Source organism: Ascaphus truei, chromosome 4 (assembly GCF_040206685.1).
Source record: "Ascaphus truei isolate aAscTru1 chromosome 4, aAscTru1.hap1, whole genome shotgun sequence".
Lineage (NCBI taxonomy): Eukaryota > Metazoa > Chordata > Amphibia > Anura > Ascaphidae > Ascaphus > Ascaphus truei.
The window spans coordinates 92924355-92938545 of record NC_134486.1 but is presented as its reverse complement, the minus strand read 5'-3'; the positions used below and the strand labels follow the sequence as shown (position 1 = coordinate 92938545).

Here is a 14191-nt window from a genome sequence, read left to right as displayed (position 1 = left end):
CCCCCCCTCTGCATTAATATATTTTGTTTGATTCATACTGTAGCAATGCAATTATAGTTTTTTTTTATGCACAGGTGTGCCGACGAGTATTCTAAAACTTGCCTTGGAAAATCTGGGGCAATCACCAACAAGATCCAGGTACATGCTGGATACATGCTGCAACATTTCAGAGACATTTCTGCAGAGAATAATGGCCCATCGGATTAACACAGCAGGGGTCTCTGGCAGTTCCATTCAGTTTGAATGGGACTGCCAGGGACCCCCGCTGTTAATCCGATGGGTCATTAGTCTGTCTGCAGAAATGTCACTGAAATGTTGCAGCATGTACCCAGGTCTTGTTGGTGATTGCCCCAGATTTGTTTTAGAATACTCGTCGGCACTACAGTATGTGCAACGTGCATTGTACGGATCAAACTAATCAGGTACAACTAATCTGTTCTCACAGGACTTTACATATTAATTGGTAGTGTACAAAGCAATTTAGTGATTTGCCAAAGGCTAAGCTTAACTGTTGCTTGTTTCAACTGGGCTTTCCTAAAAATATTAATTTTTTTTGTATTTGCTTTAGTTAAACCCTAGGTTAAACTAAGAACTGTTTACATAGCAGTTTGCACCAGATTATTTTTAGTTGTAGTTTATGGAACAGTCTGGTTAAATGTGAACTTTAAATCCTGCATGTACCTATATAGGTTTTTTTCTGGGGAATAAGCTAATGCATCACTTTGTGTTTTCTATAAGATGATATAACAGTTGAGAGAAATATCCAATCAGGAAGAGGCATAGTATCTTGTTAAAGAACTTCTTAAGTGATAGGTAAGTCCAATAGTTTGTAGGTTTAGTAAACAAAATGATGGGCAATATACAAATTACTCTGATTTACTGTAACATGTTCAATCATACCAATGAAATCATTTATCTGAAATTAAGTGCTAAAAATATTTTGTTGTGAAAGACTGAAGACCGAAATCTGAGCTCACAATTTAAGAGAAAAATTGGTGGTTTCCATGGGATTTTTTTCTTTCATACATCCGTTGGTTATTTTGTCCCCAAATTGTACCATATGGTCTTTATACATAGACCACTCAAAGTGATATATTCAGAGGGGGCTGTTCATTAAACAGTGATCGTGCTGAGCAGTATCCGTAGGAAACTCCCATTGCTTTCAATGGGAGTTGCTGTGCGATAATGCCCCGATGGTCAGAATCGTATTTTAATGAATAACTCCCATATAGAGTAAGGACAAGACTATGAAAATTCTTATTGTAAGCTGAATGCCAGAGTTTAATACATATAATCAGTCACAAGGAGTGTTACTGCCATTTCGCTCAGATAAGGTCAGATAACCTGCATGAAAAAGTAAATGTAGTGATTAAAATCACATTTCATAATTCTTTTATTAATTAGGCTTCTTGATATGGCAGAAAACTTACTATGAATATGCTAGTTTATGAATATGAATTGAAACCATGAAGACTCCTGGATTCATTCCCAGGAAAGGTTAATAATAAATTCACATGCTGTTTTAAAATAATGCAGTTTATTCTCCATAAAAATTGTTTTCCCTTGATAAGAAAAGTAAAAATGTAATGTCTCTTGTATGATATAAATTTTTCATTGTTTCTTATAGAGCGGTCAATTTTTTTTTCCTTCTCAAGTGAATCCTTAAATCAACCTGTCCAACGTAACCAATAAGTATATTTCCTTCAGGATAGTGTCCCTACCCAAAATAATGTTAATTCTATACTGTAGCTCTGTCTTTCTTTAAGTGCTTATGGGGAAAAATTTACAATTCTTTTATCCATATGAATGGCAATTAAGGCAGTTCGATTATTGGAACGAAGGACAAATCTAAAAATATATGCATATTGTGCTTGGCCCATAACAGTTTGCTGAAGTTTTAGTTTTCACTGAAGGAAATGTAATTGCTAGTTACATGTACTGTATGTAAAACGGAGATCGGATATCCGTACTGTCTTTCTTTAAGTGCTTATGGGGAAATATGTACAATTCTTTTATCCATATGAATGGCAATTAAGGCAGTTCGATTATTGAACGAAGGACAAATCTAAAAACATATGTATATTGTGCTTGGCCCATAACAGTTTGCTGAAGTTTTACAGTTTTCACTGAAGGAAATGTAATTGCTAGTTGCATGTATGTAAAACGGAGAGCGGATATCCGTACCGTAACTCCTATCCATAGAAATCTTTGATTTACACAAAGCATTTAGTAAACAAACACATTAATAGTTAAATGGCACCCATTCATGACATATTTTATCACAAGAAACATAACTATTACGTGTTGCTTGTACCTTAGCATGTTGCATATGCTGCCCCTAAACCTAACTCTTTAGCTCCTTTTCAAAAAGGTCACAATCAACAAATGATAGTTACAACACACAGTCCTGAAGATAGAAAATGCTTGCATATGAACAAACTATATAAGATATACTTTACTAGCATGCTGTGGTTGTCTATCAAATCCATCACTGTCTTGTCAAAATGCTCTATGGATACTTTGGGCCATATTTATCCTGAGCCATGTGACTTGGATCTTGTTTCCTTGTCCAGCTTAACTGGTAAAGGCAGGCAGTCCAATATTTCTGCCACAAGGGAGTGGTGGGTTCCTTTTCTGCTGAGTGTAGGGTAATGAGACAAACATAGCAAGTTCTCAGCCAAAGAATGCTTTTATGGACTCTGTCTTGACAGATTGGTCTTTATCTAATATGACATTTTTGGCCAAGTTTTCAGAGTTGGTTGTGCCAGAACATGTATAGTCTAATTGTTTGCTCAGATTCATGTTGGGGGCCATTCTACAGTCTAATTTATTCACTATGATATTCCGTACAAGCTGTGATAGTTCCTAGTGGTTTTATACTTTGTTAGCTGGAAAGACTCAATAGGTGAAGTTGCACTTTCTTCCCCACATGTGCTAAAATGTGGGACTTCCATGGCTTTAGCCTCCCTCTAATACTAATAATTGTAAATAACAACACATATTGCCAGAGTGCAATGGACCCTGTCCATCGCAGCTATTAATCTTGACAGATGAACTTAACACAGCAACCACACCCAACTGCTTCTTTTTTTTGTTTATTTATTTCAAACCTACAATAGGGGACCTTTGAAGCTTAACTGTGCTACTTTTTTTAATTTCACTTTTTAATTCTTCGGATCCCCCAAATCTCAAGATACTGTAAGTATAAGTGTAGTTGCCAGTGTTTTACTCCTCTTAAAGGAAATAAAGATGGCTCCAAAATCTTGCATGCCCCACTGGCAAATATGAAGCCACTCCTTCACCAGTGGGGCGACATTGTGGCTTCCTATTGGATGACTGATAAAGTGGCTAGTATTACTTTCTAGACATTTAATCAGTAAATGCAGCTTCTCGAGGGGGAGGAAAGAGGTGAAAGACCCTACAGCTAAAAACAAATAAATAACAGTTTTGCACCAGAGTTCGCTCCAGGTTCGAATTATGTAAAAAAAAAAAAAGGTGTGTGTAGTAATAGTTTTGATTACTCTGTTGGTCTATCGACTGTTTTTATGGAACACCAAAGAATCAAGCACATCAGAAAATCGCTAAATGAAATAGTAGTTAATAGTATTAACACAGAAACGACTGTGGGATTTGGGAGAAATGGCACATTGCACATGAGTTGTGGGATTTGCAGCACAGGTGTAATACGCCTTTTCTCTTCATGAAGTTTTATGGTCAGAAATTTTAGAAACGTCCAATCTGAGAGACTTGGCTCACTGTCGCCGGTAGACAACTTTCTTCTTTTACTGACAAGCTGCAACATGTTGTTCATACTAAATTATTTTGTAATATTGATATTAGTAGCATTTTCTATTTATTTTTTACATATTTTGTTTATACTATTAAGTTTTATTTCTTTCTTTCAATAGATTCATTCGCGGAAAGTAAATGCAAAGCAGATCTGTGTGGGAGAAATAAAAAATGTAAACGATATAAAGAATTGTAACCATGGAAAGCCTAACCAATTACAGAAAAAATTGCAGGTGGATTTGTGCCCAAAACAGCTCTGCATTCAACCAACGGTGAGATTCACTTAGGTATACATTTAGACTCAGTTTATATGTTAAAAAATTAGATAATATTTGAGATTACATTTTAAAGTGTTGTTTCTTGAAAGATGAGAGTAACATACAGTACATAGTAAAACTCCTACAAACCCATAAGAAAACATCAATTTTTGTTATTTGCATGGTCACTTACAACAGGGTTTCTCAAACTTTTTCTGATTACTTTAGAGTTAATATTATAGTTGTTAATCACCATGTTTACGTAGCAGTGTTAAAAAGTGTGTAATGTGATTACAGTTTCAGTTCTCTATTCATCAAGTGAATAACACAAATCTTCCTGAGCAAGAGGAAAACTGCTTCACAGCATATTGAATATGGGCCTTGGTTCAACATGAGCTTGGAGATATCAAATTTGAAACAGAGACTTGAGTTCATGAACACTAATGTTATAATGGCTGTATCAATTAAAATTGTATGCAAATTCCTTAAGTATTACTGCAAATATAGTCTGTCATATTTATTAGTGATTAGCATGACTATTCAACTATATAAAATATAGGTATATGACTTTAGAGGATTTGCAACTCAAAGTTGTATTTTTGAAGTGAAACTTCTTGAGCGGCGTGAATGCAGTTGATTGGAGACCAAAGTCAGTGGTGACATCACTCCTGGCAGAAGAGGCAGTCAGTGTTGCCAGCTTCCACCAGGAGGAGTCACCGCATGGACGGACACAAACACACACCACCCGAGATCCGGGCGTTGTGTCCCCGCAGCTCCGCCGGGTGGGGAGAAAGGGAGATGGAGAGAGAGGGAGATGGAGAGAGGGAGAAATGCGCTCCGGTCTGGAGGGGAGGGGGGGGATGAGCGCGCCACGTCCCTGCAGCACAGCCTGGGGTGTGACTGACGTACGGACACATACACTGACTGGTGCGCACGCACACATGAGGAATTCTCACTTACTTTAAATATAGAAGTGCAAAGAGCTAAAACACGCGTTCTAAGTCAAACTTCTTTGCGTTTTGGCACTGAAATTTTGTTTTGATTTTTAATTAAAAACATCACCATCACAAATACAATTTATGTGACAAAAGACAAAGAAGTTTCACTTAAAATGCGCGTGCTCGGCCCACACACACACTTTTTTTTTTTATAACCAGAATTAATAGAGGCACCATGCTGAATTATCTATATGATTTAATTTTCTCATGTAAAAATACAGTTTAGCTGAGAGGGCCCCCCAATTTAAATGTAAAAAGAAAACTGAAATGTATGCTTTAATGTGTGAGTAGTGTAATTGTTTGATTACTCTGTTGGTCCATCAACTATTTCTACAGAACACTGAAGGAGCGAGTGACTAAAGACTAACTTAAAATCCCATGTCCGCTGTCAAAAAATGTCATCTAGAGCGCTGCGTAATGCGCACTATATTATAATTGTGAAGTGCTTGGAGCCAATTGGGAGAAAAGTGCTAAATGAACAAATATTTATTTAATTTAACACAGTAACCACTGTGGGACTTGGGAGAAACGGCACATTGCACCTTAGTAGTGGGATTTTCTTCACAAAGTTTTATGGTTGGAAGCTGTAGGAACATCCAATCTGGGAGCCTAAGCTCAATAGTTCCGGTAGACCACATTCTTCTTTTACTGAAGCATTACTGTAGCATTTTCTATTGATTGGTTTAGATATTTTGTTTATACTATCAAGTTTTATTTATATATCTTTTCATAGATCCATTCACGGAAAATAAATGCAAAACAGATCAGTGTGGGTGAAAACAAAAATGTAAACGATATAAAGAATTGTATCCATGGAAAGCATAAGCAATTACAGAAACAATTGCAGGTGGATTTGTACCCAGAACAGCTCTGCATTCAGCCCATGGTAAGATTTACATACTTTAGGTATAAATGTAGGTTTAGTGTATATGTTAAGATTAAAATGTAATCTAATATGTTCTATGGAATACTTATAGTCCAATGGTGTTAAAGTCTCTAGTGGTGGATATCCAGCGCCTCCACAAGACGTTACTCCATGCATATGTAGCAGAAAGAAAAAAGATAAAAAGAACACATCATAGCGCAACAATGCAAATATAGAACATGCAGGACAAACAGGACAGGACAAACACTAAACAGAACAAGCAAGGCTGACTAATAGTATGAGTTAATTTAATATACACAATAAAAAACTATAGCAGATGTGGGATCCGGTAGGTTAAAACCGGAATCCTACTCACAGAACTGCCACAGATCATAAGCAGAGATATAGATGAATGGTGACCGGCTGTAGCTCCGTGTGAACACGTGACATCCAAAGGTTTGCTTGTTCTGTTTAGTGTTTGTCCTGTCCTGTTTGTCCTGCATGTTCTATATTTGCATTGTTGCGCTATGATGTGATCTTTTTATCTTTTTTCTTTCTGCTACATATGCATGGAGTAACGTCTTGTGGAGGCACTGGAATGTGACACAAGCTGATATCCACCACTAGAGACTTTAACACCATTGGACTATAAGTATTCCCTTTGGACTATTTTGGCGCCGGTTTGTATTGTTTATTTTGTGTTTCTTTTGCTAACTGTGTCTTGGAGTTAGTATCACCTGGCAGCCTAGCCCATTTTTTGGTTTTGTGTAGGGTCACATAATATTATTAATATTAATACACTGTATTGTTATTGTTTTACCTTTTAGCGCTATTTACACCATTTCCCCTTTTTATTCTTCCTTTTTTTTCTAATATGTTCTATAAAGTGTTTCAAGAAAAGAGTAACATACAGCACAAAAGTCCTACAAAACCATAAGAAAAGGGGGTGGGGAAATAATCACTTTAAATAAAAAGTTTTTCAGACTCAGTCACACACAGATACAAAACAAAAAAAACTGAGAAAAATAAAAGCAACCAAAAAAAAAATTTAAAAGGTAAAAAGACCATTTTAATAATGAATTCATGAAAAAAATAAAAATAAATAAAAACACAAGATTGCATCCCAAACCAAACAGTTAGGACACAACAAGAGGTAGTCACACCTCTACTCCAACAGAGAAATATACACAAAAACAAAATTGAAAGAAGTAAAGAAACAGTTGAAACGGAGCATCTTCCTTAATAGAGATCAAAGTACAAGAGAGAAGTTTCATATCCTCCATAAGTCCAGGTGCAACAAGCAGAAATAATTCTGCTTAGAAACAGTATCCCTATTAAGGATTATGCTGTATTTCTCTGATGAACTATTTTTTAATTTTTACTTTCCATTTTGTTTTTGTATATATTTTTACTCATGTATATTTAGGTATTTTTCTGCTAGAGTAGAGGTGTGACGACAGGGTAGAGTAGATGGTGTTCTAAGTGTTTGGTTTGGGATGCAATTTTGTGTTTTGGATTTTTTATTACTTTTTCATGAATTGTTTTTATTGATATTATATTATATATATATTATCAATCAGAGTTTGTTATTGATTTAAACTCAGGCCAAAACAGCACTTACATGAAGAAGTTCTAATATTTTATCATAAGTAGTATTTTCTGTACAGCTGATTGTTTAAATGGTGTTTTACATTGTCTCCTACGGTTTTCTAGAAGTGAATTGCAAAGTGTGCATTGCAGAGCATTTTGGTTTGTTTCATACATTTTTATTTCTTTACAGGGTAGAGCCAATAGAAAAGTAATTCCGAAATATAACGTTCCTACAGACAGTGAAGTAGCAAGATTTGAAAACAGTGTTCAAAATCATCAAACAGTTTTGCAAGGAAATGCCACTTCTTCAGGTCAACTTGAATACTATCACCAGGATCAAGAAAATATATATAAATATTGTTTGGCAATTCCTATTCTTTTGATAATGATATTTCTTTCATTATCTTATCTCTGATGAATATGATGGCTTTCTTGAAATTTTCATCATCTCAAAGCATTCGCTGAGTAGACGCTTCATGATTTCTTGTTAGACATTTTCAGTGTAATGGGCTTGAAAAGGGAACATGTTAACAACATTTACAATAAATAAAATACCACCTGATTTTTTTAATAAACATGAATATAAATAACTTTTACAGCAACTGTTCTGATTTGTCATGCCAAAATTAATGTTAATTATTAATGTCTCTGTATTCCCTGCAAGAGCTTCTCCTGTTGTTCTATAATCTACAAATATCACTGGCTTCCATCAAGAATGACTACTCGTAGGGTGGTTTGCAAGCTTAAAATACTTTGGTCAAAGGACTGAACTAAATTACCCTCAATTATGAAAACAAAACAGGAGTATTTAACTATATCATTTGTTATATTGGATGTAGCACTGCAGCTTTTTGTCTTTTGTAATATTACTTGAGGTCACAACCTCAGTAGAACTGCTTTTTGACACAGACCTATATGTTGTGGTGGGTTTGGGTTCTGATCTTACAGGGCTGTATGTGTGTTTGTAAATAAATATAAAATATGCCAACCCCAAAATTAAACACTATACCTTAGGAGTTGTCTTATTGCAGCACATGCTATGTATCCAAAATGTAAATCTTACCTTGCTACAATAAGGACATTCACCATATATAATGTTGAAACTTTGCCTGCTTGAAGGGAGACCTCTTAACCACTGTGGATAAAAAAAAAAAATTACAGATTTATCTTTGCTACAGTCCATACTTTAAGTTATCATCTATAAAACAAGTACATCATGTAAGCAATTTACAGATGTACTCTTTTATTGCACCCATTAATGCAACGTTTTGCATCAAAGCAGGCACGTCATTTAAAATGAGATTTCAGGCAGCTGCATTAAAACAAATGTTGACGTGAAATAATGCGCTGCCAGACTGCATTTAATAAGTTTGTTTTTTTAACATATAGGTGCAGCGCTATGGTCGGTCGCACGGCTGGGTAATGGCCCATCGGGATTAACACAGCGGGGGTCCCTGCATCTGAATGGGACACGCGCCGTGTGAATACTACCGGGTTGCACCTATCTGTAAGAGACGCACAGTAAGAGTGATACAGAATGAGTCACACTCCCTGCGCGCCTCTAAAAGACGATCGCGCAACTTATTTTATTAACACAGTATTGAAGCAGGGGTCTCCGGAGCTGAACCGCATTCATTTCAGCCCTGGGGACCCCCTGCTTCCTGAGTTACAAGCCCCATTCTGGGTGCCGGTTATCTCCGCCATGTTTAAATTCTCCCGCGTCACAGGCTACGTGATGTGACGTTTAGACAATGCAGGAAGATACCACAACCCCATGAAGGGGCCTGTAACTGGAGATGGATGGCTCCCCAGTGCTTAAATTAATGTGGTTCAGCTCTGGGTGACCATTGACAGCCGCGGCAGAGGACTTTTATGGCGACCACTGAATGTAGATGCAAAATATATATATATCTGGATCGAAATGGGGAGTGTAGTGAGGAAGAGGATTTAAGAGTAGTGGAATAATGAGAAGTAAAATGTGGTCAAAAGAAAAATCAAAGAGGAAGGGGACAAAAAGAGGGAAAGGAACCTAGAAGTTACAGACTTTGGGAAAGAGAAAGTGTTATGTGAAGACAAAATGGAACACATGAAAGAGAAACACCATGAGTACATTACTATAGTATATCATAACCATATATCTTCATACCACATACTAACCTTCTTAAACGAATGATATGGCATTGTAACATTTAAACCAATTGGAAACATGAGGTGTAATTTACAAAGGTCTCTTGCCTGCAAAACTAGTGCAAAATAATTGCATTGGCTTTATCAAAGGCAAGTATTTCATTGCTTTCAATTGTGTTGTTTTCACTTTGGTAAATACTGCACTTTTTTTTATTGCTGTCGAGCATATAAAAGATCTCACATATTCATCCTCATCCATACACTGAACATGGACTCTTCCATCAACAAAAAATACATCTATACAATTTGTCTTTCCATTGTTACCTTCTCACTTGCATAAATACTAAGCCAGAAAAAGTAAACCCAGTTGTGGGCACCGCCCTAATGTATGATATGATGATATTTTATTCAGGATTAAGTTAAAAATATTGGTGAGTAAATAACGGCGATCGACGCGAAGGACCCTAGGACAGCAGCAAGGTAGGTGCTGGGGCCCGAAGAAATATGTGGAAAACAGTAGAGTTTAGTGAATTCACAAAATCCAGAGTGGAGGTCAATACATAATGGCATATCTCTGGTTACAGGAGAGTAACACCAGTGGCTGTATATCAATTTAGTTAAAGACAATAACCGGGTGATCCTTCAGTAAACTAATGTTACTCAGTTGAAATTAAGTATCTGGGTATGCAGTCACACCATAGCCTTCCTGTGGATCGATAATATGACTGTGGCACAAAGTAAAGAGCTACAGCGGAGCAGGAGCTGACAGGTGTAGCACTGAGGTGCAAAGTATCCGTCCGCTCATCCTCTTACCGTGCAATCTACCAGAGACTGTCACAGCCACCACCAGTCTAAGTTCTTTCAAAACTAAAGCTGCTTCACATTTTAACCTGGTCTGTAACTGTTACATACGCCTATAATATATATTATCTCCAATTCAACTGTGCATGCAATGTCTTGTATATAATGTATACCTTGCTCACTTAATGTAACTATGTATTTGTCATCATAACTATGATTAGGACATACTTGAAAACGAGAGGTAACTACTTCCTGGTAAAACATTTTAGAAATAAATATGTTGTAACTTTACAATGCGCGCTTCGGCAGTTTAGCCACTTGCAGGCATTTTCCTGTGCACGAGCTGGGCTCACTCGATCCGCACTAGGGCGTACAAGTTTTGCCGCGGCTCCCTACTCTGTGCTTTGCTTGCAGTAGCATACATGCCTTTAGGCATTACTGTTTTTAGAGGGGTATCTCAACTTGATACTTTTACGGTATCCTCACACCTACATTGATTTATTTGCTTGTTGGGGACATTGTAACAGTGAGCCATCCAATATTGGACCAGACACTGCTACTCTATTCCTTCTGGTGCAATCTCATCCCGCTTTCATCCACTTTAGAGCAGCTCTATCATTTATTTTATTTTTTTGTAGAGGGTACTGATCCCTACTGTTTACACTTTCCATCTAGTTACAAACATTCCTTTCTATAGGTCGGGCGCTCATAAGTTATCTACCTGCTAATTAGCTACTGGCAATGATACTGCGCCCCATACCACCTGAATAGCTTGATCTCACGTGTACTTCATACCACAGACCCACAGCACCACTGTGATCGCCTTAAATATTATATCAGGTTCTAATTACTGAACCTTGTAGAGGGTATTGATCCCTAGTCTATCAACCTGAGCAGTGAATTACTTTTCAGTTGTCCATGGTATATTTGTATATGGGATTTCCGTAAATTATGAGCTACTCTACTTAAGCAAAGCTTTTTTTTCTTTACACACGACTACTGACAGGTGCATTTAGACCTGTTACTGATTTGTACTGACTGTTTACCAGGCTGCACTTCCATCTGCATTACGATCAATCCAGTAGTGGGTACTGACACCTCTCTGGCCGATCATACGGAGCTCGACGGCACTGGGAGCCACCGTTTCTAGTCCACTCTAAGATGCAACTTTCACTGAGCATACTGACTGGCAGATTTCGCAACGACACTTCGCACAAACTTGCCTCTTGCTCTTCCACCTGCTACAGCAGCTACTGTACATGCAGGGATGCAGAACTCTCACAGATCCCGAGTAGACTGTGATAGTCCCGTTCGGTACTGATCGGTCATATTCCCAGTACGCAGATATAACCATCACCTCTGATCTATCACACACTACTAGTACTCTCAAGGCTATTTACACTTATCTGGAGTCTCCATCAAGGTCTCCAGCCTCTTTTACTGCATATACTTCGCTGTGGCCCTATAACTTGGTGCCACAGTCATATCAATCCACAACAAGCTACGGTGTGACCACATGCCCAGATACTTGCTTTCATCTGAGTAACATTAGTTTACTGAAGGATCACCCTGCTATTGTCTTTAATTATATTGACATACAGCCACTGGTGTTACTCTCCTGTAACCAGAGTTATGCCATTAGGGTATTGACCCCCAATCTCTAGCACATATTAATACTAGCTCTTAGGCTATTACCCATAGGCGCTTATTTATCGTTGAGATTCACCACCACACCCCCCACCCCCAACCCATCTCAGCAGGGTCACCCTATTTCACCTATTAAATTATTATTTGTCTGTGGATTTTGTGGATTCACTATACTCTACAGTTTTCCACATATTTCTTCAAACCCCAGCACCTACTTTGCTGCTGTCCTAGGGTCCTTCGCGTCGACCGCCGTTATTTACACACCAATATTTAATGCCATCAACATCATACATTAGGACGGGAGTGTGCGCACAACTGTGTTTACTCTTTCTGGCTTAGTATTCACTATTATTTAGCCAAAGGTGCACCTCCCTCCCCCACCCTTACATCCTTCCTAGCTGAGCGGGGTTTATCGCTCTAGTTTACCCTTATCATTTACGTAGAAGCCAAATTAATAGTGTACTTTTTATTCACTAAATACAGAGTCCTACCCAATATCCATCTGCAGAAGAATACCATGCATGCTTAAAGTATATTGCAGCCTCTTGACGAGGTGAAATGGTTAAACGTGGCTCCCCCTGATACGTGCCGGTGCATACATACACATTTTCATGAGTAAATCTTGCACACACATAGATTTGTGTTACTAGTACTGTAAGTGCCAGTGTACCTTCACAATGTTTGGGTTGAATGTATCATTTTTTTTTCCTTGAAGGGCAAAAAGGGGTGCACCAGGAAGATTAAAAATTGTTTTACTCGGTATGAAATAAAGGTGTTGATCCACTGCATACATATGCCCAGGACATACTTGAAAATGAGTGGTAACTCTCAATGTATTACTTCCTGGTAAAACATTTTATAAATAAAAATATAAATATGCCCAGACCCCCGAAATAGTGCTAAGCTTTATCATTCATTTGAATGGGAGTACAGACATTTTAAAGTATGTTTGTATTCTCAATAGGAGTATAATCACGTGATTTTGTTAATAATTGATATCCCCCGTTGTGGGATTTTTTGTGCCAAATTTCACTATATAATGCTACTCGTTTTGTCACTATGCACCTGATGAAAGGTCTGTATGGGATCTGAAACGCTGTATTCTTCACTGCTCTCTAAGAAATGGAAGAGACTGTACTAAGAAATCTGTGAGTAGGATCCAACTTGGTATCTCACTTGGGAAACTGTTGCATTGTTTTTTCAGTCTGTCTTGTGCCGATCACACACTCAGAGTTTGTTTCCATTCTAAAGCTTAGCATCATTTTGTGGATCTGGGCCATTGTCTATTATTGAGAAGTGCAGATTTAGCATGTCATCATCCCTAGCGACGCGGTCAAAGAAGTGAATGTCTGTGGTGCCAGAGACAGCATCAGCCACAATCGTGCCATGGGAAGCACTTCCGAATGAGCCCCTCTGCAGTGTTAATCCTCCAGTGCCGCGACCACTGTTGGGTAGCAGCGGCAACGGAGACAGTAAGGTTAGCTACATCTGTATTTTGCTTTCTTTCTCGATGTGCAATGCTCATCACAAAAATCCTGTATGTTTGGACACTTACCTCATATAAACAAGCTTGGTGGAAGGGCTGCCCACAGCGTGGATCATCACACACCTGATCTGGAATGGCAGAGTCAAGTCGATATGCATAGCATATGCCACAGTCCATGCTAAAGTCCTTCAAAAATATGATTGTGTGTGTCAATATAAAAACGCAAATTTTTACACAGATCTCATAATTCAATTACAAATGCATAAAAGAATGTATAGGAAGAAGACTCATCATTAAACTCACCAATCTCCACTTACTCAGTTTAAGTCAAAGGGTCTCAAACATAAGGCCCTCAGGCTGCATATGGCTTGCCGTGGAGCATGGGCCAGCAGCTTAGGAGAGAGGGGAGGGAGAGGAGGGAGGGAGGGGGGGGGGGGGAAAGGGATGGGAAGAGAGCGCGAGGGGGAAGTGAAGGGGGGTAAAAAAAGAAGGGATGGGAGGAGTAGGGAAATGGGGTAAAAGTGAAGCGGAGGGGGGGGTAAAAGGGAGGGTGGGTAAGAGAGTGGAAGGGGGACATATAAAGGAGAAGCAGGTGAGAATAACATGTAGGGGAAAAGCTGGTGAGGAGGGA

At 38.2% G+C, this 14191-nt stretch overlaps 2 protein-coding genes across 7 annotated transcripts in view; one reads left to right on the top strand and one right to left on the bottom strand.

Moving 5' to 3' along the window:
- Positions 1-8512, top strand: part of VRK2 (VRK serine/threonine kinase 2) — a 109512-nt gene extending 101000 nt beyond the window's left edge. For 3 of the 4 annotated variants that reach the window (XM_075596207.1, XM_075596206.1, XM_075596208.1), the window contains 3 exons: positions 3909-4061; positions 5778-5930; positions 7690-8512. In XM_075596207.1, the coding sequence (XP_075452322.1) occupies positions 3909-4061; positions 5778-5930; positions 7690-7914 (531 nt within the window). In that variant the 3' untranslated portion in view covers positions 7915-8512. Of the gene's footprint in view, positions 1-738; positions 814-3908; positions 4062-5777; positions 5931-7689 lie in introns of those variants that run through there. The other variant, XR_012800940.1, reaches the window with a different exon arrangement.
- Positions 6511-14191, bottom strand: part of FANCL (FA complementation group L) — a 77073-nt gene continuing 69392 nt past the window's right edge. The window contains exons 12-14 of one of the 3 annotated variants that reach the window (XM_075596211.1): positions 13630-13746; positions 8563-8634; positions 6511-8009 (exon numbers count right to left, since the gene is read on the bottom strand). In XM_075596211.1, coding sequence (XP_075452326.1) covers positions 7974-8009; positions 8563-8634; positions 13630-13746 — 225 coding nt within the window. In that variant the 3' untranslated portion in view covers positions 6511-7973. The remainder of the gene's footprint in view (positions 8010-8562; positions 8635-13629; positions 13747-14191) is intronic. The other 2 variants (XM_075596209.1, XM_075596210.1) reach the window with 2 other exon arrangements.